At 43.2% G+C, this 25,130-nt stretch overlaps 1 protein-coding gene across 2 annotated transcripts in view; it reads left to right on the top strand.

Annotated features, from left to right (window-relative positions):
- BMPR2 (bone morphogenetic protein receptor type 2) overlaps positions 1-25,130 on the top strand; it is a 516,537-nt gene that overhangs the window by 333,748 nt on the left and 157,659 nt on the right. For both annotated transcript variants that reach the window (XM_069226041.1, XM_069226042.1), the window contains exons 4-6: positions 3,470-3,580; positions 4,768-4,859; positions 5,777-6,007. In XM_069226041.1, the coding sequence (XP_069082142.1) occupies positions 3,470-3,580; positions 4,768-4,859; positions 5,777-6,007 (434 nt within the window). The remainder of the gene's footprint in view (positions 1-3,469; positions 3,581-4,767; positions 4,860-5,776; positions 6,008-25,130) is intronic.

The following is a 25,130-nucleotide window of genomic DNA, read 5'->3' as shown; positions in this document are numbered from 1 at the left end:
CATATGTTACTGTTATGATGGTAAATGAAGGGGTAATTGTGCCATCATGTGATATTGTATTTGTTCGTTTTTCCTTTTTTATAGTCGCTATATTGCCCCCTCTGTGCCCACACTGCCCTCTGACACTTATCCGATATGTCTTTTGGCGTTGAGTGGTAGGTATGTTTCATGGAGTTGTGGGGTGCACTGTGTGTGGGCTACAACCCTAATTAATGATATCCCCCTACAAAAGTCCCCCCCCCCGCCTCCAGGCACGGTGCATCTCATGCACCATGCCAGTAACAATAACTAACAGTAAACTGAAAAAAATAAGCATTAGAGCTAGCATAATGCCCAATGTGGTACGCAGGAGCATGTAATTCGGCTGAGTGGCCATCTCCGTTGCAGGCCCCTTAATTACCGTCTGACACACCTGCCGGCGCTCATCGTCCTCATCTCCAGTCTGACCTCTTTATTGAGCCAAGCAAGTGTCCAGATTCAGATGTCATACGATGTCGGCTGCCAGTCTGGGTGTCAAGAGAGGGCTTCATCATTGGGTTCCTTCTGAGGACCCGGATCTGTTGGTATCAGATTCTGAATCCAGCCAATGTGCTGACCTTAATGCAGTGAAAGGGTTTCTGCTAATCTGGTAATTGGGGGTATCTGGGTATGACTGGGTGCAGGGCAGCGTCGGCAGAGGGGGCCAGCTATGCAATCAGTGTGCTCATTCAGCAAGAAGAACTTGGGGAGCCATCAGCAAGAACCATCTCTGTTAGCCACTTCTCCCCCAAAAATAAAATTCAATTTTCAGGCCTTGTGCTAGTTCTGGTATCCTTAGGAATCAAATATAGTTACGCCTCAGTCGACCTTCCGCATCTTTCCCCCGTCACTGCAGCTTCTTCACCTCTTCTTGTAATTCTTGCATTTGAGTGTGCATCTCCTTAATCTTGGGGCGGTTAGCATTCATTCCATGTCGTCCTGTACGTTCTGTGGTCTGCTCGCAGCAGTTTTACCTGTGTGGTGACTGAGCCTATTTTTGTTTCCATTACCATTTTGGTGTCTTCTATCACTTGGAGGACCCTTTCAAATTGCCCTGTGGGGTTCTCCACTGTGGACTCAAGCCCTGGCTTAAAGAGTCACGCCCTGATGATTACGACATAAACATCCCGCTGTGTCTCTAGACGAAATAGGTATTGACTTGGGACCCTTGGGTTTGACCTTCACTGAAAGGCATGGGCTGCTCATCACGGTCACTATCTGCTGTGCCACAGTTCGTATGTGCCTTCGGTGCTGGTTGTTGTTGACCGGGTTAGTAGTGGGGCCATGGATTCACATCATTCAGGGGTATTGGCTTGCATGATGTCCCCTGGTACTCAGCTCAGGTCGCTAGCTAGGTCTCCTGTCCCCAGTGTTATAGTTCTCAGTGGGTGGTGGGAGAGTATGGGGGGGGGCTCACCCTGGTCGGTGCACTTTCAGATATTCCACTTCCTTGTCTGGTCTAGTGATTCGTGATCACCTGAGAGAGAGAGTGGGAGGCTTTTCTTGTCCCCTCACCCTCATGTGTGTTGACTTGGCTAGGCAGTAGGGAGGCACCAATTACGGTCAGAGACCACCTAGTTGTGCCACTGTTATGACTGCAAGTTCACACCGGAGCCTCTGCCCCCATTATTTGACGTCACTGGGGCCTCAGCACCGGGCTTGGGGTTCGTCGGTCATACCTAGGCCCCTATGACAACCTATGGCTCAGAAAGTCCTGTGGATCGAGGGGAAATCTGGCGGCTCCTCAGGTCAAGCCAAGTTCTCCTAGGCCCAAGGCAGAGTGCCCCAGGCCAACAGAGTTGGTAGTTTCAGGTTGCTGTTTCTGCCCCTCGCAGGCACGCTCATGCTTCCCTAAGGCTTCGTCAGTGTTTGGTGTCACCACGGTTGGCTGCTTGCAGGCACTGGCCACTGAGAATCTCTAGCCTGCACCTCAGTTATCCATCTACATGCCGCCTCACACAACGGACCGCTGTGCTGTGCTGTGCTGCTAACGGCGAGTCTACGGCGCCCCATTGTCCTGCGGTCAGCTCCAGTCTTTGCCCTCCGCAGGTATCCGGGTAGCTGTTCTCTCACATCTGTCATCCGCGTGAGTGGCTTCCACTTCCCTCACTTCAGCACCGGGCGTGGGCCACGGCCATGTTCTCTTGGTTTTGTTGAAATCCATGAGGCCTGTTACATGTGCTACAGGCGGCCCCCGTTTCCTTTTCGCAGGGTGCTTCCTTAAGTGTCACCCGGGTTCAAATCTGGCACCACTCCCAATGCCAGTCCGGGGCCCACTCATGGGAGTCTGCTGGGTTTGGGATAGATATCATAAAGGATGTTTGCCCAGGCCGCATACAGAGCTTTTCACAACACGTCTGTCGTGGACGCTATCTTGGACACACCTATTTAATCTTGATTGTTTAAAAAAAAAAAAGTAGCTACATGGATGTTCAGACGATTCGTTTGTATAATGATCATTGGTAAAAATATTTTATTCATGATTGTTTGAACGATTTGAGATTTTGCACAGCACCACTTGTTGTTAATGATCACTTTAAAGTGTTAAAAATACAGGGAGATGGAGTTTTTAGATAGCCACCACGTGTAGGTGATGTAAGGTGAAAGAAAGAAATTAGGCATTCTTTCACTATTTGTAATAAAAGGTTTTAAAGTCTGAAGCTGGAGCGAGTCGGTTCATGCTGAAAGGTAACTAGAAGCAAACATTCTGCAAGCATAGATTTGTTGCAGTGTTGAGTGGGGCTATTTAACGCAGACGGTAACACTAACAGAAAAAAAAATGACGTGTGAAGTAGTGTTCAAAGCAAAGCATTTTTTTTTTTTTTTAGTGGAACCAATGTCAGGTTTGTACATCACACTTTAACTGTACAGAAATATAAGATGCTTTTAGTTTCTTCCTCCTGTATTAGGCAAGTTTGAAGGTGGAATCATTTTATTAAAAATTACTATGCTCCTTCTGGGGGCGATCTATTGCTTCTAAAAGGGAATCATGAAAAACAAATATGTTATGTACCTGATATGTCGTGATGCAATGGAAAAACTCTTTTTGAGGAACTGTTAACTGTTTGCAGGGGGTGCCTTGGTTGAGTTTGTGCTGAATCCGACCACTCCTGATTATGTACCCTTTTATCCTTGAGCTTGAAAATAAATGCTCTTTAGAAAGTTTTTGTATGCATCGTTCATGGTTAAGCCTTCCATTGAGCTATGTTAATGTCAGTATCAAATGTTGCCATCACGTTGATCCAGCTGATATTTATTTAATAGCAAATACTGTAGTTGGCTAGTGTGTCTAGTTTAGGTGCAACATAGTACGTGAATAAGATGTACTTACTGCACGTGGTCTGGGATCCTATCCAAATAGATCGTCTTTCAGGATAATGAAGACATCTTAAAACAAGAGACATAGATTCAAATCTTTCATAATATTGATACATCTGTTTCTTTGTTTCAGGCCAATCTCGTGGGTTCCACAAAGAGGAGATAATCGTGATTGCATTGGGATCTGTCTCTGTGTTAGCCATTTTGATTGCAGCTTCATTTTTTGGATACAGGATGTGTGGAGGTATGAAGTAGAAATAAAGAGAATGGGCTTTCCTCGTGCATTTATGACAAAAGTGACAATAGGTGTAATCCATCATACGGTAAAACTCAGTAACAAAAATTTCAGCTTTAAATGTTTACCAGTAATTGTTTTGGACTTCAATATTTAATCTGTATTTATAGGTATACCCACCATAGCTATTCTCATCCCTTTTCATCACCTAATTGACTAATAACTAGCCCCCAAAAGTCGGATCCTTAATTTCTAATGGTTATGTGATAGTTATTTTCCTGGGCCATGTTCTAATATATAAATGCTATTACTGTATTGTTAGTTCTCTGCTATTCTCTTGTGAAAAGATGCATGTTAATAAATGCTACAATACAATAAGAATATTAAAACTCCATCACTCTGTGCAGCCATTTTGTGGGTGGGAGCTTAACTATGCATTGAATACTGCATACTTGAAAGAGGCCTCAATAAATATGCCTTTGCCCTACTCACCCTTCTGTTACTACTAGGTGCTTGTTTTTTCTTGGGACACTGTGTTATGGAAATCGTGTATCCAGAGGTGATACATCGCTCTCTCCTGCTTCATACACACAAAAAGCATGCTCATAGTAATGGACACAACAGTTAATGCACAGTTTGACTACAGAATGACACTGTGTTTCACAGTGTCCAGAAGTTCCATGCACAAATTGCAAGCAATCCAGAAATAACAAATAGAATTGTTCCTGGGGGTAAAAAGCTGTAAGAGAGCATTCCCACCTTTGCTGCTAGTACTCCATTGCTGCCATTTAGCAGTTCATGTATGTAGTAGGTAAGGCTGTGTGTGATCACCTGTGGCTGATTTGTTAACACTGGGCAAGAAATGTACACTAGTCTACAAACTGTATTATTGTGAGGGCGAAGTCTGCTTCCCACTGAAGGCTATGGGTCTGAAATACTCAGCTGTTGGACCACTAGATCACTAAAAACCACCCTGTGTTTCACATGCTTTTTCAAAACTTCTCTGACTTTGTGATGTAGCCCTATTTACTTTGTCATCCTTTGGTGGGTTGAGTGCCTTGACGTTCATTGATTTGTGGAGCACACTGTGCGAGCTGCTTTGCTCAATTTGACAGTGGTGTCTTAGAATTACTGAACTAACTAAAGTAGTATTGTATTGTTGTTTTTTGAAGTCTTCTTTCTTTTATTGCCCACAGGAGACCGTAAGCAAGGGCTACACAGCATGGATATGATGGAGGCAGCAGCATCTGAACCCTCACTGGATTTGGACAACTTAAAATTGTTGGAGGTAAGAACTTAAAATAATGAAATTAAATACCATATTTTACTTGTTAAACAAGAGCCTAACAGGGCTTTTATTCAAAACTCAGAACATTAGAAGATGATTTAAGGGCAGGGTTTGCTCCAAGGGTAATTATTATGCCTTGATATAATGTGGAGAGCATACTGCATGATAGTACTGGTTGACAGAAAGTGAGGCTAACTCGGTTTGCATCCCTGTTAATGTCCCTCTACTGATGTTTTACTATGTATAGTGTTTAATTTGAATTATGCAACATAGATTAGAAGCAGAAGCTACTACTATGCCATTCCCTTATCACATACACCTTTAATAGTGACTCGGAGATTTTGAGATGAAGGCTGGTACTCGAAGTCATATGTATGTATACAGCAGTGGTTGATGTAGTGTAATATTGCTATGCCTCTTTTGTCAGATATCTGTAACCAGGGATTCATACAGTTTTTGCTTCATCAAACTCCCTCTTTTAAAACTACTCTCTCTCATACGTTTTGTGTGACAGAAAACCAGTAAAGGTATGTTTGCATGTAGGTAATATAAATTTCTAGTTTTCCATGACATTTGCAAACCATTTAAGCTTCATCTTTTGATCTTTATCATTTCTCCCAAATGACAGTATAAGATCATAAATATATTTTGAATGGTGTGTCTGTTTGTACTCCTATCTATGTAGAGTATGAGAATGCTGTGCATGTAGATGAAATACCGTTTATTCCATGACTGTTATTCAATCTCTGCTTGGCAAACAACATTTACAGAAAATAATTCACTTATGGAAGAGCGACTAGTTGGGGTGTAGCATCATCATTAGGCCTTTTGCTTCTCCGTTTTAAATGCAAACATATAACATTGATTGTGTTGTTTTTTTAACTATATTGTAGTGACAAATATATTCTTTCAAACAGCTTATTGGTCGCGGCCGATATGGAGCAGTGTATAAAGGATCTTTGGATGAGCGCCCTGTAGCTGTGAAAGTGTTTTCCTATAACAACCGCCAGAACTTCATCAATGAAAGAAATATATATCGAACCCCGTTGATGGACCATGCCAACATTGCCCATTTCATTGTAGGAGATGAGAGGCTTACTGCTGATGGGCGTATGGAATATTTATTAGTCATGGAGTACTATCCAATTGTAAGTGGTTTGATTCCTATGTAACACATTTTTAATTGGAATCAAGTTGGAGTGAATCCTCGGTTTGTAATAAATGACTTGAGTGATTGGGGCAAGGAATTCTGATAGGTCCAGAGGTCTTATGAAGCCGTACTGCACCATATGTATTAGCCATCTGGGTTTCCATGGTAGAGGTGTAATTTTATTTATTGGTAGTATTCAGCAATTAATGTTTGTGTCTGATTGAAATACCAGTATCCTTACTTTACAGTAATTTAAGATTGAGTTTGTCATTCTCATCACATTTTTATATATTGATAAAACTTGAATTGGAGATATGGCAGACATGCATACAGAATGTTTATCAGCAGTTTCTTTCACAGCATCCAGTTCTGTGCCCCACACACATTAAGATGTGGTAGGATCAGTGGGTAGGGGATACAGTGGATGCCAAGTTCCTTTGTCCCACTCTGGAGCAAGGAATATGCAGAAGAGAATCTTAACAATATTACTGAGGTGTGCCATCAAATGTATCTTTCTTGAATGGAGAGTTTGTCACCAAAATATTTATTACATTAACACTGTCAATGTCAATTATATTGTTTAATTAATAAAATCCATAACAAACAATTGCTACGAGAAACGTAAAACCTGAAATACATTGTGTTCAAAGCTGGTTAGAATGACAGTCGGACCTACTACGGCAAGATAGGGGAGTCCGGCTTAGTCACCCAACTGCCACACAAATAGCGAATGCAGTACAGAATGTTTACAAGGTGATAGAGCCACTAGATAGACCGTGACCAGTGTCTAAAATGCTGTGTGTGGTGATCCACCCCCTGAGTCTATTGGATTAATTGGGTCTTAGAGTTAGTTAGATCTTAGACTAAATCTGTTATGAGTTTTTTACTTTAGTTGGTGGATTTAAGACTCTTCATAGGAGGACACAAGAGGACCCTGAATTTCTTCACATATTTGGCACATCTAGCCAATGATGTTGTATCAATTTGGGAGAATCAAGGAGGCACCCTGGCAAGTATGTGCCCCCCTTTTGCTAGAAATATTAGTTTCAATAGGGACCTCCGTCTGGCATCCAGAGCGGGGTAGCAGCACAGAAGGCGCAGCCATGATTCTTTTTTGACATTGCACAGCCTGCAAGCCCCTCTGTATCCTGTGCTGGCCCAAGCGGGGTTGAAGTCTGTTATGGGTAGCCTGAGGAGTCTCATGCACAGGATGCTGATGTGCACCCGGCTGTTGATTGAGGCCACGCGGTAGTGTTGCGGTCTCCCTACAAGGTATGAGGAAGTCAAAGAAAGTAGGATGTCCAAGGAGTGTAATGAAGCAATTTTTAGCTGAAAAAAAGGTAAAAGCAGCTGCCGGTTTATCCCCTTCTTTAAGGACACAAAAGGGATGGAAATCATTGAGGAAGGTGAGTCTTCAATTTGGAATGCCTACTAGAGTTGCTCGGACCATGGATTCAATGGGTTTTCAAAGATTCCCTTCAGGCGAGCCTTCATTGAGTTCCCGGTTGCCATCAGAACCCGGAGATAGTATTTTTAAAAAGTCAGCTTCGCAGGTTAACCCTTGGTGAGTCAGACAAATTCTAAACGAATGAGGGATCTACACAAGTATCTAGGAAGATGAAACGTACTTCTAAGGCCTGAAGACTGAGCCAGATCCAAGGTGGATGAGCAGGTGCCGGGGAAGGCGAAGTGCCAGTAACGAAGGGTAGGGAGAAGGGTGGCCTTGATAACTTAAAGTATTGGAGCAGCGGATGGACTTTTTAATTTTCTGTTAAGACAGGCAAGACCATATGTTTCTTCTTTAGGGAGGCCATGTGGGCTGGGGGGTTGGCAGTGTCTGAGAACCAGACCCCCAGGTAGTTGTATTTTGATGCGATTTGATTGTCAGTGGACCCAAGCGTCAGGCTAGCAGTTACTTGTTCCTTTGCTGTCCAAAAATGACCTCTTTGGTTGTGTCCTGGTGTACCATTAGATAGTTTTGTTCATTGTATTTGTGAAGGCTACTCAGAGCTCGCTGCATTCAGCGTCTTGTGTGGTCCATTATGGCATTGTCATCTGCATATTGCAAAATATGCACCGATGACTGGCCTAGGCGAGGAGGAGCCAGACAGTTGTTCGCCAGTGCTTTGCTCATGTCTGCAGTGTGCAAGTTAAACAGCAGAGGGGTAAGGACATAGCCTTGCTTCAAGCCGCCTTTGTAGGATTTGTTTTAAGAAACAATAAGTGGCCCTGTTTTTAGCCATACCCATGTATTTTAGTGAGATAATGGCCTGCAAGAGGTATGGAGGGATCCCCCAAGTTGTTAGCTTTCTTCATAACCTGGGGCCATCCCCTTCATTGAAGGCAGCACTATAATCAACAAACCAGCAGAGGAGCCGTAGGTGCTTGCAAGAGGCAGCTCGCTGGCTGAGTACAGCCAGTGAGACAATGTTATCTATGGTTGATGCTGCAGCACAGAATCCTGTCTGGGAAAAAAATGGTAAAATCTTGTCTTGTACCCAGGCCTCCAGCTGCTTAAGAAGAAGGTGTGCATATACTTTGGCCTCTAGGGCCAGTAGAGCAATTAGGTGGTAGTTGGATGGCTTTTTGGGTTCACCTTTCTTGACTATAAGGCTCAAAATGGAACTCCTCCATGCGTCTGGGATCTTGGGTGAAAGGAAGGTGTGGTAAAAGAGGAGGGGTGAGAATCTTTGCCCAGTCCTCCAGACGCATTTGAAAATCCCTGCTGGGTGAGCATTGGGTCCTGGCACCCTGTTGCATTTCATTGCCTTGATAATTTCGATGACTTGCCCTTGGGTGGTGAGGACCTGCTGCGGCCTTGTGGGCAGAATGGCGCGCCCCTGGCTGATTGTGTTAGCTGATGTAACTGTTGTGACCAGAGTACAGTGCAGTTACATGGTCTAACCAGTCCTCTTTGGAGACTCCATTGCTTCTGACTATGGTTGGAGATTTTAATTTATCAACTAAGTTCCAGAACTGGGCTAGACTTCTTTCCTGGATTAACCTGTGTATCTTTAGCCATTGCTTGTCTTCTAATGCTTTTTTGGTTTCCCAAGCTAAGTTTTTATGTTCTTTCCGCAACTTAGTGATCTCTTTAGCAGATTTAAGAGTAGGGATTAGCTTGTGTTGCTGCTGGGAGGATCATAGAGCTCTCTGTGAACAGACAATCGCCTTATTGTAGTGCGGGTTAGGCCCTTTAAAGGGTTTCCCACACTGGTGTTTCATGTAGGCCTCACTGGGCTGCAGAGTAGATGTTAAATCCTGTGGTCAGAGCAGTCCAATTGGGCCTAAGGGCCCAACCAGTGACATTAGGGTTTTGTGACCAGTTTATCACAGTTGGGGCATCTGTAGGTCTCCACTTGATCCTCCTCACTAACTTTGTTTCTTCGACTCTGGTCAAGGACCCCACAGCTAGCAGCCTGGCCGCTGGAGCAGCTCTAAGATTCAGAGTTAAGATCAACAGATTGTGGTCCCTTTCACACTCTTCGGGATCTCCAGGTTGAGGAGCTGACTTATTAGAGGTTCCGGCATGAAGACATAGTCAATAGTTGAGAGTGGGGATAAATTGACAGTTAGGAGCGTTGGCTTTGAATGTTTCCTCAGCTGAGATTAGTTTGAAGGTATTTAAGAAATCGATCATTACACCTTTTTCTCTGCCAGTTCTCGAGCTGCTACAACAGTTTTCCAGACCCCTGATGTTTCAGTCCCCCAGTAGCACAACTTCATAGGTAGCGTGTTTGAGCAGAATAATTACCAGGCAGTTGCTAAGATCAGTGGTTGCCCTAAGTTTGTGAGCTTTCTGTGGGTTGTGATAACAATTTATCAGAAGTAGTGGTGGCTTTGTGTCCTGCAGTGTTAACTTGTAGATTAGTGCTCTTTGCATGGCCCAATAGGATTGAATCAGGGGTCTTACGGTGCTCTTGACCATTTGCTTAATGACTATTGAGAGACCTCCGGGTAGCCGGCCGAGCTGGTTTGCACATATTGCTGGCTTGAAGAGCTCATAGTAGCCATTTATCATTGTGGGGGTGAGTACCCATGTTTCTTGCAGGCAGATTATGTCCCTGTTGTTCAAGAGTGCCATTGCAAGTTTGCGTGTCAGTATTGTCCTTAGACTGGCCACATTCCACGATGTAATTGGGAGCCCGGGCACCAATAGGGGTATCTGGTGAGGGCTAGGTAGACTAGGATAGACCCTTATTGTGCTGTGATTACAATTACCTGAATGGCTCCACCCGTTGTTGTAATTTCTTGCCACATGGAGTACTATTCACGCGTTATGGATGCATGAGACTTCTAGGGAATTCGTGACTTTTGTTTCGCCTAGAAGCCAGTCATGGGTGGCAACCCAGGCTCCCCTATGGACGCTTGTGTGGCCTGGGGGGGGTTCAGACAGCAGTAGCACGTATGGATATTTTGGTGCAGATCGTTTTAGCAGTTTGATACCCACATTACATGGATAATTGCACGATTGCTGATATTCTTCAGCGTAGGTGAACTATTTTTCTCTTTTGTCTCTCCCCTTCGTGCTCCATGCCAGCCATGGCCCTCACAGCACCAACAGCGCAAACTCCATCTGTGGTATTGGAGCGCTGGTCACATTGTTCACACTGTTACCTAATCAGAGTCATTTCTTTGGGCTGTCCCCTTCACGTTCCATAGCTTTCCCAAAATTACTTATAATTGATAAATGCTTTACTAAAAAATAAAAAACTGAAATCCTCAACGTGGCTCTCCCAGCAGAGTGGGAGAGCCAATACTGTATTCTGGAAAAGTTGCCCCATAATGCTTTCCAAGTATTCTTTTTAAAGCACTTTTCCCCATAACTCAGCCTGTGGTGGTCCTAGGACAGCGGGACCACCACCTAAACGTTGAGCATGACCCACACTTTCTTTTTAGGTTATCTCTGGGTCGCCACACTAGGTTAGAGGGGACATGAAAATAATAACCCCTCCCACCATTCAGTCCCTCTTTAAGCTCTGTTATGTCTGGAACATTTGTTTTACAGCTTGGAGTAGTTTGTGTTCTAAGGGCCTTAGTATTGCAGAATGCCTGCTAGCCCTGAAAATGTGTAAGGCACTATGCCCTCTAGAGGTCAACTATATGGTTACATTACATTACTTTGTGCCATTCTATTTACATGTGGAGATGCTCTATATGGGCTAATTATGTGGGTACATGTCCATGTTTCTTACAAATATTATTTTAATTGTGGTTAATAGGGGCTGTTCTGAGCATTACAGTCAACATACTACAATATTTGCAGCACTCAGTCATCCCATAATGTTTTGCAGAACATTCTTTTACAAAACATTTGTGCTCATAACTCAACCTGTGGTGGTCCTAGGACAATGGGGCCACCTTTAAAAAGTTCACCACAACCTGCTCTTTCCGTCTAGATCATCTCTGGGGTCCCCTCACTAGGTTAGTGGGGACCCCAAAATAAGAACCCCTCCCTCCATTCAATGTCTTTTTAGCCTCTCTCATGGCTTGAACTTTTGTTTTACAGCTGAGAGAAGTTTGTGTTTTAAGGGTCTTGTTGGTAATATCATTGCAGTAGGCCTGCTAGCCCTTAAAACTTGTAATGCACTACGCCCTCATACATGGTTACGCTGCAATGTCGTTTTCTTTTCATGTGCTTATGCTCTCTAGGGGCTAACTATATGGTAACATGGCCATGTTTCTTACAAATGCTATTTTCACTGTGGTATCCTCTAGGAGCTGTTCTGAGCATTACAGTCTAATGCCAAACATTTATTTCTGATAAAGGTTTTTATTGAGTTTATATGATAATTGTATATGTTTTATTAATCTCTCCTTTTTGCAATTATGACAATGATTCAGGCCAACTTAACATTCTTATTACACTATGACTGTTTGAACACATGGACCCTTCTAGTTTATTTCTCTCATTACTCCTCCATGGCTGTCTTGTTTTGGAAATTGTGTTAGCCAGCCGGCAACTCTGAAGGTGGGGTGGTGAAAGTTGTGTTCTATTTGAATTGGCATGGCATATTTAAATTAGGATAAATGGCAACATTTTCATTTTTGGCTGCAGAGAGAGAGGACACAGCTAAATAGAAGCGCATTAGTTAAATGCAGGGACACTGGAATTATGTGGCAGGAAAACACCAAATGAGGCAGGGTTGACCAATGTATGTGGCAAGAAGAGTCCAGTTATGAATTTACAGCACCACTAGCTCAAACTCAAGCAAATGCAAGACCCATTGCATTGAAAATGCTTGTTTGTGATTGCCACAATAGGGCGCTGGACATTATCTTCCAAAAGCATCAAGCAAAATACAAAGAGGCCTGGAACGGGCTGGAGGGCACTATAGGGGTAGAGCCTGAAGGCCTTATCAATATGGGACTTTCGGATCTAATATTGGGACCCTTTCTCAATAAGGGGTGTTAGTCCAGTGATTCTTCAATCTGGGCTCCCAAGGTGGCCTTGAAGTGATCCGAAAGGTTCCCCAGCTCATGGTGTGAGCTACTTTCCCTCCTCAAAGTTTTTGAGAGAGGTTGGGTGGGGCTAGCCGCTGGCCGATTGCTCGACCCAGGCAGCAGTGTCAGAGAGGGAGACGTTGGCTTCCAGTTGTGAACTTGCACTTTCACCAGTACTGCGTGTGGGCGGGCTGTGGTAGGGAGAGCGTCTCCAACAGAGCCCCCATTGCGTGAGACCCGCTGGGCCAAAGAAATAATGTCTCTGGATTGTTCATCCCCCTCGGGGGTAAGTCTAATTCGGCTGGGCAGCAGGGCAGGTAGACAGGTCCATTCGCTGCTCTGGTTCCCCCCCTTGTAGTCTTGGACAGGAATTTGATCTATGTAGATTTCACTGTGTGTCTGGGGACAGTAGCTCTTCTGGACCTTGTGAGGCAGGTAAAAAAAAAGCTGTCTGCAGGGCCTTGTGGATGTAATCGTTAATCTACCCCTGTGCTGGACCTGGATAGGAAGGCCTCTTTGTGCTTACACCGAACCTCTGTGCTGTATTAGCCTCAGAGATTGTGGCTGTTGCTGTTTTTATTATTTATTATACCATCTTGGTCATGCACCTCAATTCCTTCTTTTGTGAGTTTGTTAGGCGGACTGTAGGTGAGATCTAACTCCAGAAGCGAGGAGACCTGGTGGGAAGGGGACTTGTCCAGTGAGGATTCTCAAATTTTTTGAAGGGAAGAACTTTCCTTTCAGGCATGGTGGCGAAATGTTATTAAAAGATATTCAAACTCAAGAGCACCACCACTCTCCCCAGTCTTGAGACCCTGCAGTTGTGGGGTGGGGGGAGCACAAGTACGCTGCACCAGTAGTCTGCTGTTTTGCTGCTGATTGACTGCTGAATTGAGGATAGCATTGATGTTGAGATTGTGCAATTGTGCAAATTGTACAGCTATAGTGTCTGGTTCAGATGCAGCTTTAAGGTGCCCAATATTGGTCTTCTGTTTTTTGGAGGATTAAACCGCTCTCCCGTACTGTGTCCCAACACCCCCAGGAGGAGACTTCCATGCTGTTTGTAACTTTGAGGAGGGGGAGCTCGAGCACGCAGTTTGTTAGGCACCAGGATGAGTGCTTGTTTCGTGTGATATGCAGCTGGTCCGTTCTGGTGTCAAATGTGGTGTGAATGCCTTGGTGCTCCCCCCTCAGAACTTGGAGGAATAAGATTTAAGATTTGATCATTTGGTCAGAGAGAGCCAGGCACCAGGTCTCGGAGAATACTCCACTGATGCTCAGGGACACTCAGAGGAACTAGGCAGGGGTGGAGGGAGGGACCACCAGGGCTCCAAGGACTTCGGGGGCACCCCAGGACTCCACAGGGGCTCTAGAGGATCAGGGGCAGGCCAGGCTAGGCTGGGGAGGCAGCCAAGGGCGGAGCAGAGAGAGGCAACCATGCCTGTGCAAGCTTCATTGGCCTTAATGCCAGCTGCCTCCTCACTGAGCAGGCTACCAGAGCCTAGTGTTTCCCACCCGCCTCAGCAGCCCCCATACTACCGCTCAAGATTGTTGCCTCTCTTGCCCGACTCCTCCATTTCTTGTGTGGCACGCAGGCATCAAGCTGTGACTCCAGTCTTCAGGTAGTCTCTCGCGGCTGACCCACCGTGAGCATGGAAGCCTGCGGGCCAGTCAACAACCCACCAGGACCACTGCCCAAACTGGTGGCGAGGCCAGAGCTCTTCCTCCCAGCAGCCTTTCAGCAAACATGTGGAACTACTGACGTCTGTTAGCCCTCACAGTCCACTACATTAACACAGCAACTTAAAATATCACCTTGGCTACCAGTAACCATGTTTTCAAGGTCGGATGTGTACATGTTTTGAAGGAATTGTAGATGTTTGTGGTGCCATTAATAAGGTTATTAGTTATGTCTAAAAAATATGGTCTTGTAGCCCATTCTCAACCAGTTGTTTCCAGAACTCTAGTTTTTCTTCTAGTAATTTATTTCTGGAAATCTTATATATTAGGTTCAGTTTTTCATAACTTTGTTGAAATTCTTCAAAGATAAATTTTAGTTGAACATCAGTGCCAGAGGTTGAATGTTTTGTGATGTCTTCAGTAAAAAAACATCTAATTTCATTGGGTCTTAGTCTAGACATACATTGGAGGTGGATTGCTAGGATTCTTCTAGTAGTTGTTCAGATTTCTCATTTTAATTATAGAAACGTTCTTTCTGTCTATTATGTTGTTATTTGTAAATGGCTGTGCAACACTTATGCTTCTATATCTAAGTTCCCTGTAATATCAAATAATGACTGGGTGTCGTCAGAATATATCTATAAAACCCTAGCTCTCCAATATGTCACAATACAGTACCTGGCAAATATGATTGATCCGAAATATTTACCACACAAACATTACTGATGCTCCTATTCATTGAAGAACATTCTGGTTTGTGCCTGAAACCCCGAGAAGGTACCTTAACCCAACAGCGCTTTGAGACAATACATGTGGTAATACTCATGGCAATACAACACTAAGCAATTCTTTTAACATAATGAAACCAGATGCTGTGTTGCCAGCGAATGTGCTATGTCTTTTCTTTTTTGTTGTATTATTTTTAATTCAAGATATTTCATAAAGTATAACTGGTCAACAGAGCAATCTAGTATTTGTAAAACAGTAGGTTCTCTTTTTATGTTGAAAGCCTAAGTGGAAGACTAGTTTAGTGGGATAGACAGTCCCACTAAACAGTGTAATGAGGTAATACGCTTCAGTGTATAAATTGTACAAATTGCCTGCTTTCTAACGTTAGAACCTTCTTCTAAGGGATGTTATATTCTCATGTGAAGGTGTGCAAGTCTTTAGCTACAAGAACATCTAGTATCTTCATCTTGTGTCTTTTGCAGTTGAATCTGCCAGTTTATGAATGATGATTGGGTGGTGATAAAGAACTCAAAGTCTATGCTTAATTTGTAGTGCTTCACTAGACTGCCAAACTGTGGGGTTAGTTTGCCACTGGTGTCCTGGGGTCCATCTTGATATTGCTCTGCAAACTGGGTACAAACCCTTTGCACTTCTTTGGTGTAGCAGTTGTGAGTAGTTATAAGTTTCTCAGACATGTAGCATAGGTGTCTTGAGCCAGCACTAAGCAGTCAGCTGACACAAAACATTAGTATCCAGCCTGTGACTCATCGTTCTAATAAATAAAAACGACTTTTACTCACACACCAGTACTAAACACTACAAATCCAACTTACATATTGAGAGTGATCATTTGTTGTGGCTCCACATCTACTGAGTTCTTCCCAGGGGACCTCTCACAGACTGCTCTACCCTCCCCCCCGAAGTAATTTAAGAACATGAGTCAAGATCTAGATCTTGTACAGTCTTAAATCTTCCTTAGAAGATAAATTAACACTCAGTTCACAATTTTCCCAATTGTGACCTGCTGGTAGAAGGGTAGGTAGTCTGTTATCTTTCCCTGTTCCTTCAGAGCACATGTGCAGCCCCTCCACATGCTTGTATGCAGTGGCTGTAAAGAGTGAAGATAGACCAAGGCCAGAGGCATAGCTTCAGAGAAGAGTTGTGAGTGTGAAACCGCCCAAATAAATGCATTCTTGGCTTGATAGTTTGGCCTGGGGGCCCTGAGTCTGATCTGCTGTATCTCGTTGTGCGCCAAGAATAAAATACAGAACCTTGATCTTTGGACAGGTGAGAGAGAGACAGAGATATACATCTGGTGGCTGAATTTCAAAACGTGAAGCCAGATAACCTGAAATCAATACGGTCTTCCCGACTGTCCAAATTGTTTGATCCTAGGTGAACATTATATTCCTCCTTTTTCTTTATCACATATGAAAGCCTTTCCTAATACCTGTGTTTTGTATTGATGCTGTACAGCACCTCTTCTATTTGATTTAATAGATTGTAATGTTGCTCCATTTATAATACAAATCTAGGCCATGTTTAGGGTTCACATGACTATTGACTTGCCTGTTAGTTCACTAATGGAATTGTCTCTGGGGTGCGAGCCATAAATGTTTCTAAGTTCCTGTTTAAAAAATATCACTTTTAATAAATGCCTGTGTGTGCAGTGATATAATTGGATTCACTTAGCTGACCTGCTTCAGCATATTAAGGAAATGCACTGTTTTTTTATTTTGAAGACACTGTATCATGTTTTTATATTATGTGTATAACACGATATACATGCCAAAGGTTTTCATGGCTTGGCTCATGCATAGTTTTAGAGCCAAGCTAGACCCTTGACTCGGCTTGCCCTTTGAATTTGCTGGCGTGTCCCCCTCTATTTGGAACTTGGGCATAGTGCATGGAGCCATCAGTCACTTGATTAAAAACCTTTATAAATTATGAAAACTGGAAACATGGAGCCCTGCCTACATGCACTGAGTAGACAACTCTACTATCAAGGCTCCTCTTCGTATAGATAAAGTGTGTGCAGTGAAAATACATTTAAAATAAGGGTAGGGACCCCAGTCTGTTGTGTCGTACGTGACCATAATCCTCAGTGTTCCGGGAGAACACCAAGCCCAGGTGGGATGGGCAGCTGCATAGATTCAGGGAGTTGGGTGAGGGGGTACGGAGATGTTTGGGATGTGACACCGCCCACATGCATTCTTGGCATTTAGTTGGGGGGCCCCGAGTCGGGTTTGCTTTTCGTTCTCATTTCACTAAAAGCTATTAACTTTTTCAATTTTAGAGCTGAAACTTATTAATATATATTTTGGTTTAACAAAAATTTTAAAATTTGTGCCCATTGAAAGTTGCAGATTGCAGATTTACTGCTTTATGGCATTAACAAACATTGGCAGTAGTAGGCTTGAAAAGCTGCGCTAGTCACAGGTTTCCAGGCCTGGGATGAGATGAATGTTTTCAAGTATCCTATCCAGTGTCAGTCGCTCCTTGTAGCATTTCAGCTCATTGCTTTTCACCCACTGGGCCGCTCTAGACAGAAGCCGGCCTATTGCGAATTAGTAGTCACTCTTTTTCTTATGGAAACATCCCATCCCGAACCTTGGTCATCTCACCGTCCACCCTACAGCCCATTACTATTTTAGTTGGGAAATGGGTAAACTACGGCCCTGTCGAGGGCCTTGATTGGGTTATGTGGGGGTAGAGTCTCGAATGCCTGCCTGCTTTAGTCTGTGGCTATGAAGCTCTGGTGCTGATGCACATCCTCCCACTGTGGTTTCTGTAGACAGCAGGTAAGTTGGGGGGCCACATCCGAGCTGACATAGGTAGTTGCAACAATGATCGCTTAGATGCACGGGTCACAAACGAAGCAGACATGACCAGGCCAAGGTGATGATCATGGCATGTTCTCTTCTTTCAAGTGCTCTCTTTAGGTTGCTCTTTTGAAATACCATTGTGTACACTGATGCTTCTAACAGCAGCTAGCACAAGGGCTGTGTCCAGACTGGAGCACCCAATGCGATAAGCACAGTAAAGTGTGAGGTTTCTGAGCCTGTCTGTCATCAGTCCAATATTAGTAGTAATTGGGTGGACAGAAGGCCAATTCTGAGCTAGAAACTTCCTCACCTTGCACAGTAGAAATTGCAGTTTCACCCCTCATCCCAACAAGCAGTGCTCAGGCAAAATTAATCAGCAGGCCCTTGCTAACAAAAGGGCCTTGTGTAATTTTTAAAGGTAGCCATGTCTTTGCCTCCCTTCAGCATCTAAATCTTCTCCCTCCAGCCACAGGAATGCAGGGCAAAACACGTCTACTGTCTGGGGGAATAGTCCTCACCATCTAGCCTTACTACTCTGTACATATGCTATTTGCACTACACACGTGAACACAATCGACAAACACATGAGATGCTAGTACAAGATTCCGGGTGTGTACATATTAGCTGAAACTTACATGAGTGGGGCCAGTAAGCCAAACTCTAAGTGAACTGGTTAAAAAGGTCTGGTCACAATATTAATACTTCCTAAACTTGTTATGCTGCCACCAGTGCATTATGCACAGGACTTAGGACAGGTACAGTAGCCGTCTAGCCACATTAAGAGTACACTTGATCTGCCTCTCTAGGACACTGGACAGATTCAGATCATCACTTTAGGGGACAGATCTAGGCCTATGCAGACATGCTAGATTAGCATGATGCTAGGTCCAAAATAAAAGTCAGAATACACAATAGACAATCAGTTGTGCAATCGAGGCAGGGGAAAAATCCTGCATAATATGGAAACATTCCTGTTCCAACACTGACAACTCTCGATTTCCTAAATACCAATTTTTAGGTTGAGCATAGCAGCGCACAAGCGCTGCTTTTTCGACATGTTGGTATGTATCTGGGTTTTAACCACGCCCACCGCACGCCCATCACTATCATTCGTTCATGGGCTTGCCCTTCAAAAATCCTTTGTTTTAGTTGGCAAATGCTTTACATTTGTCTCTCCTTGAAGCGGTTTTGTTACCACCTTGGCCATCGACCCTATTACATTGATAAATGCACTTTTGCCGATAACTTTGACTGCGAGCTAACTTCTTTATCCTTTTGTGTCTCTCCTTCACGCTCGTGGTGGCAGCGCTTTGAATCAGCTCACTTAGGTCAACTGTTTTGCTTTTTATTTTCAGTTTGTGTGGCGAGAAATGTCCAGTTTGGAATTTACAACGGTAATAGGTCTAACTCGAGCAAACACGAGTTCCATTGCAAATGCTTGTTTATTATGTCATTTCTCTCCAAATCGGATTGAAAATACCTGCACTGCCTGCAGAAGTGAAAAGAATCTTTTAATGAATGCTGTATTTTAAAGAACGTTTTGGAGCATTCCAGCTTGAGCATTTTCTAAGCACCCTGGGATCATCAAAACTCATACGGTAGCAAACATCCCAGCAAGTTCCTATGATGCAGTGTTTCTCTGCAGTGGGTCTTCATCTTTTATGAGTGGTGCTCATAAAAGGGGTCCTTGACTGCCATTTTAGAAGGCGGATCCTCTTTCACATGCATTAGTTTTCTCTCGCTCTGGTGGATCTCGGTTCGGTATTTCTGAACTTTTTTCTACCTTTCTATAATATCGTCGGTATTGTTTCGATCGCGTTTTCCATCTATACTTGATCCGATTTAGACCATCGGTGTCAATTTCTTGCCCTTTTTTGGGCCTACTTAAATTTTGGACTGATGGAACTAACTCCGTTTCGATTCTATCCTTGGTGTCACGCTAATTTCCTCTATAACGATCAATATTCTGTGTGCAATCTCTGTTTATTTCCAGATCATCGAGAAGAAACTTGTGACACCTGCAGATCATTTCTAACTAAAAAGACCACCTGGGGCCTCAAAATGGCATCCGAGTCCACAGAAGAAACACATGATATCTTCGGTAAAGAACACGCACAGGAAGAAGTTTGACAAGGAGCAACATTTTCCATCCAAGACTCTGACTTGGATGATGATAGCCACTAGATACCTCCAGCGCAGTACACAAGTACAACTGCCCCATCATACCATACAAAAATATTAAAAAAGACTCCAGCACTAGTCGTCAGTCCTCCACTGCCTTCGGGCCATGGCCAGATCCGAAAAGTAAGTCTGGATGACCCACCTTCAGGTCCGGCACAGAGATTAAAGACTAAAGTGCATTCAGCATCGACCAAACAGACTCCAACAGCAGTCTCGGAATTGAGGCAAAAATCAGAAAGGACATCTTCGGAGCCAAAAAATTCTACACCACCTTCAGAGCTAATGTTTCCGGTTTGAGCAAAGCACTCCACACACAAACCTTTGGAGTTGAAAGACACTGAAGCAAGCAAACCAATTCTACCCATGAATCCTTGGAAATACAACCTATTTTAGAGGTGATGGACGCTAAACAGTGAAAACTACACATTCAAAAGGACACTGGAAGAATAATTGCTTCCCCTCCAATTTCCTTCAAAAGGAAGTTAACTTTTAAAGACACTTAAAAGGATGTACCTCCATCAAAGAATGTCTCCAAGGATAAAGAGCAGGAACAGGCTACAAAACACAAACAGCCTTCACCTCCACATTCTCCTGTTCTTCCTTCCACACCACCACCATAACCCACATATGAAGCACAAATGTCACCACACACATCCTTACTATCACCACACAGGGATGACTTTAGTAATGACCAGCAGGACAAAGATCCATGGGATACATATGATCCTGATCCCATTCTGCCAAATGGTCCGGACTTATATCTTGCTACACCTTCACCACCAGACGACACTTCTGCATACAATCAAGTAGTAGCTAGAGCTGCTGCCTATCATAATGTGCAGATGCATTCAGATCAAATAAAACAAGATGTCCTTTTCAGCACTCTAGTGTCTACATATAAACAATATCAATGTCTTCCACTGCTTCCAGGAATGCCCAGACATGCTTCTGATATTTTCCAGGAACCAGGAAAGGACAGAATTATCACTCCTAGAGTGGGTAAAAAATATAAACCGCCACACTCAGACCCAGTGTTTATAAAAAAAAAAAATCAATTACTGCCTGACTCAATTGTAGTTAGCACAGCAAGAAAAAGAAGGGCCAACAGTAAGTCCACAGCAGATGCTCCTCCTCCATACAAAGAAGTAAGAAAATAGATGCAGCAGGTAAAAGAATAGCTTCACAAGCTGCAAATCATTGGAGGATAGCCAACTAATAGGCTCTTTTAGCTAGGTATGATAGGACCCACTGGGATGAGATGAAAGAACTCTTGCAGTACCTTCCTCCAGAACACCAAACGAGGGGACAACGGATAGTAACTGATGGGCAAGCAACATCTAATAATGGTATTAGATCCGCTATGGATGCAGCTGATACAGCCGCCAGGTCAATCAACACCAGTGTGCTTATCAGAAGACATGCCTGGTTAAAATGTTCAGGGTTCAAACCTGAAATACAACAGGCCATGTTAAGTATGCCCTTTGACAAACCACTTCTATTTGGCCCAGAATTTGACACAGCCATAGACAAACTTTTAAAAGATTCTGAAACAGCCAAAGCAATTTGTGTGTTATTCACCATACCCAGTAGAGGTACTGTTCGTAGACCACAGTTTAGATGGGGTTTCAAACCATCAGCCTCAGAAACTGCAACTTCCTAACAAAAACAATCCTCACAGTTCTACACAAAAGGATTGTTTAGAGGCTCCTACAGAGGATCCAACAAGAGAGGTGATTTCCAGAGGTCCCTCTCAATCAAATAGAGTGACTTTCTCACCATTCCAATAAAGCACACGTTTCCTGTGGGAGGAAGACTGGTAAAATTCTATCCACAATGGCACATCATCACTACAGATCAGTGGGTTTTGTCAATTATCCAACATGGTTACTGTCTAGAACTCATTTCCACACCTCACTCTATTAAAAAAAGAGGTGCAATCACTACTGCTCAAACAAGCCTTAGAAACAGTACCTATATTCCAACAAGGATCAGAGTATATTCACTATACTTCCTCACACCAAAGAAAAATGGTATTCTCAGAACAATCTGAGATCTCAAACCCCTAAATCTATACATACTGTCAGAACACTTCCATATGGCCACTCTACACACCGTCATTCCCCAGTTACAAAAACAGGATTACATGACAGCATTAGACCTCAAGGTTACTTATTTCCACATTCCCATACATCAAAAGTATCTAAGATTTGTTGTAGCAGGAAAGCACTACCATTTCAGAATGCTACCATTTGGGGTAACAATAGCACCAAGGGTGTTTACCAAATGTTTAGCGGTGGTTGCAGCATTCCTCAGGAAACAACACATACATGTCTTCCCATAGCTCGATGACTGGCTTATAAAAGCCAGTACACTTCAAATTTGTCAACAACATACTCAATACATCATAAACATCCCACACAATCTAGGATTCACCATAAACCACCAAAAATCTCCCCTGCAACCATCACAAATACAACCTTATTTAGGAACAATTCTAAACACTCAATCAGCATTGGCATACCCTAACCCAGTCAGGATTCAAGCATTTCACAATCTCATATGGCTACTACAGTACAATCACACCTATACAGTACAGTTGGTGATGAAACTGTTAGGGATTATGGCTTCATGCATAGCAGTAGTACCCAGTGCCAGGCTCCACATGAGACCACTACAACAGTGTCTCTCAACAGTTGTCTCAGGCACACAGTCAAATTCAGGATCTAGTGTTGTTGGACCGCCAGACTCACCGCTCTCTGCAATGGTGGAATTCCATCAACCTATCAAAAGGGTGGCCCTTTTATGACACTGTGCCTCAGACAATAATCACAATAGATGCATCAATGATAGGTTGGGGAGCTCATCTCAACAACCTCACTATACAGGGGGAATGGAACTCAATCCAACAAACTTATCACATAAACCACTTGGAGTTACTAGCAGTATTCTTAGCACTCAAAGCTTTTCGGACACAAATCACACACAAAATATTATTAATAAGGACAGACAATATGACCACAGTGTATTATGTGCAAAAACAGAGGGGGGGCACATTTATCACAGTTGCCCCTTCTAGCACAGACAATTTGGAAATAGGCAATTCACAATCGCTTTCAATTAGTGGCAGAGTATATCCCAGAGATACACAATCAACTAGCGGACCTCTTAAGCAGGACGCAACAACAAGTACACAAATGGGAGATTCACCCACAGGTGATTCAACAATACTTCCAAATGTGGGGAACCCCAGAAATAGATGTTTTCACCACAAAAGAAAATGCAAAATGCCAAAGCTTTGCATCTAGGTTCCCACACCCTCAATCCAAGGGCAGTACTCTTTGGATGAATTGGTCCGGGATATTTTCTTACACTTTTCCACCTCTCCCACTAATTCCATTTCTGATCAAAAAGATGAAACAAACCTCACTCACCATGATACTCATAGCTCCCACGTGGGCACGTCAACATTGGTACACAACACTATTGGACATGTCTGTAGTACCACATTACAAACTACCAAACAAGCTAGACCTGTTGACTCAAAGTAGAGGTCAAATCACACATCCAAACCCCAGAATACTCAACCTGGCAATTTGGCTCCTGGAGTCATAGAGTTTGGCTACTTATAACTTCCATCAGAATGTTTGGATATTCTAAAAGAATCACGCAAACCCACAACTAGACAATATTATGCAGCAAAATGGAAGCGTTTTGTCTACTATTGTCAGCCTAAAAACATTGACCCACTTAAAGCATCAGTACAGGATATTGTTTGCTATCTGTTACATTTACAAAAAGCAAACCTTGCATATTCCTCTATTAGAATCCATTTAACAGCAATCGCTGCTAACCTCCAAAACAGACAACACACTTTCCTGTTTAGGATTCCTGTTATAAATGCTTTTATGAAGGTTCTTAAAAGGTTTATTCCACCTAGAGCTCCACGAGCCCCTGGGTTGAATCTTAATCTTACTCCCCAGATTTATGAACCCATGCATTCTTGCCCTCTTCAGTTTTTATCATGGAAGGTTTCTTTTTTAGTAGCAATCACTTATTTAAGGAGAGTTAGTGAAATTCAAGGAACCTTCATTTAACATTTTCAACAACAAAATAGTTCTTAGGACAAAGCCAAAATTCCTACCAAAGGTGGTTTCACCTTTTCATATCAGTCAGTCAGTGTAATTGCCAATCTTCTTTCCACAGCCAGTTTTAGTTGTTGAAAGAGCTCTTCACACCCTTGATGTTAAAAGAGTGCTCATGTACTATATAGACTGAACAAAGGATTTCAGAAAATCCAAGCAACTCTTTGTGGCATTTCAACAACCACACAAAGGTAATCCCATTTCAAGAAATGGATTAGCACGATGGAAAGTCAATTGTATACAGACTTGCTATCTTAAAGCTAAAAGACAGTTACCAGTAACTCCTTAAGCTCATTCCACCCGGAAGAAAGGGGCTTCAATGGCATTCTTAGGCAATATACCAGTGGCAGACATATGTAAAGCAGCCACATGGTCTACACCACACACATTTACTAAACACTACTGTGCGGATGTATTATCTCGCCAACAAGCAAATGTTGGACAGACAGTGCTTATAACACTTTCAAACTACTACAACTCCTACAGGCTAGCCACTGCTTATTTTCAGGAGGCGACTGCTTTACAGTCTACGCAAAGAATGTGTATGTACGGCTTCACGTCATCAAATGGAATATGTTACTTCCCAGTAGACATCTGTTCGTGGCATGTAGTGCTGTAGATTCACATGCACCCTTCTTCTTCCCCGGAAGCCTGTGGTCGTTGTAGTACTATATATTGTAAATATGTATATACATTGCATTGACATCTCATTTCATTACTATATATGTACATGTACACTTGTACACTCTTTACTTCACCCTCCTGCGGGAAAACAGTCTAATAAAGGACTCTATACCCATGCGCACTGTCATCGAGAGGAAGAGTCACTCGATCTCGTGGCTCGAAAAACTTCTTCAAAGAAAAACAACTTGTAACACTCCGAGCCCAACACTAGATGGCGGACTTACGCAAAGCATGTGAATCTATAGTAATACATGCCATGAGCAAATGTCTACTGGGTAAGTAACATTTTCCTTCTGAGTCCTCTAGACAGTGCTGCAGCTGCAATTCCTTGTTCTTAGTCCTCTAGGAAATGCTGCTAGCTGCATCTCTGGTCCCGTCGGTAATTCCTCATTCTAAGTCCTCCACACAGTGCTGCTAGATGCTTCCCTAATCCCAG

The sequence above is a fragment of the Pleurodeles waltl genome, chromosome 3_1 (assembly GCF_031143425.1).
Source record: "Pleurodeles waltl isolate 20211129_DDA chromosome 3_1, aPleWal1.hap1.20221129, whole genome shotgun sequence".
In the NCBI taxonomy this organism is placed as follows: Eukaryota; Metazoa; Chordata; class Amphibia; order Caudata; family Salamandridae; genus Pleurodeles; species Pleurodeles waltl.
The sequence above is the reverse complement of the archived record's forward strand: the minus strand, read 5'-3'. Positions and strand labels throughout refer to the sequence as shown.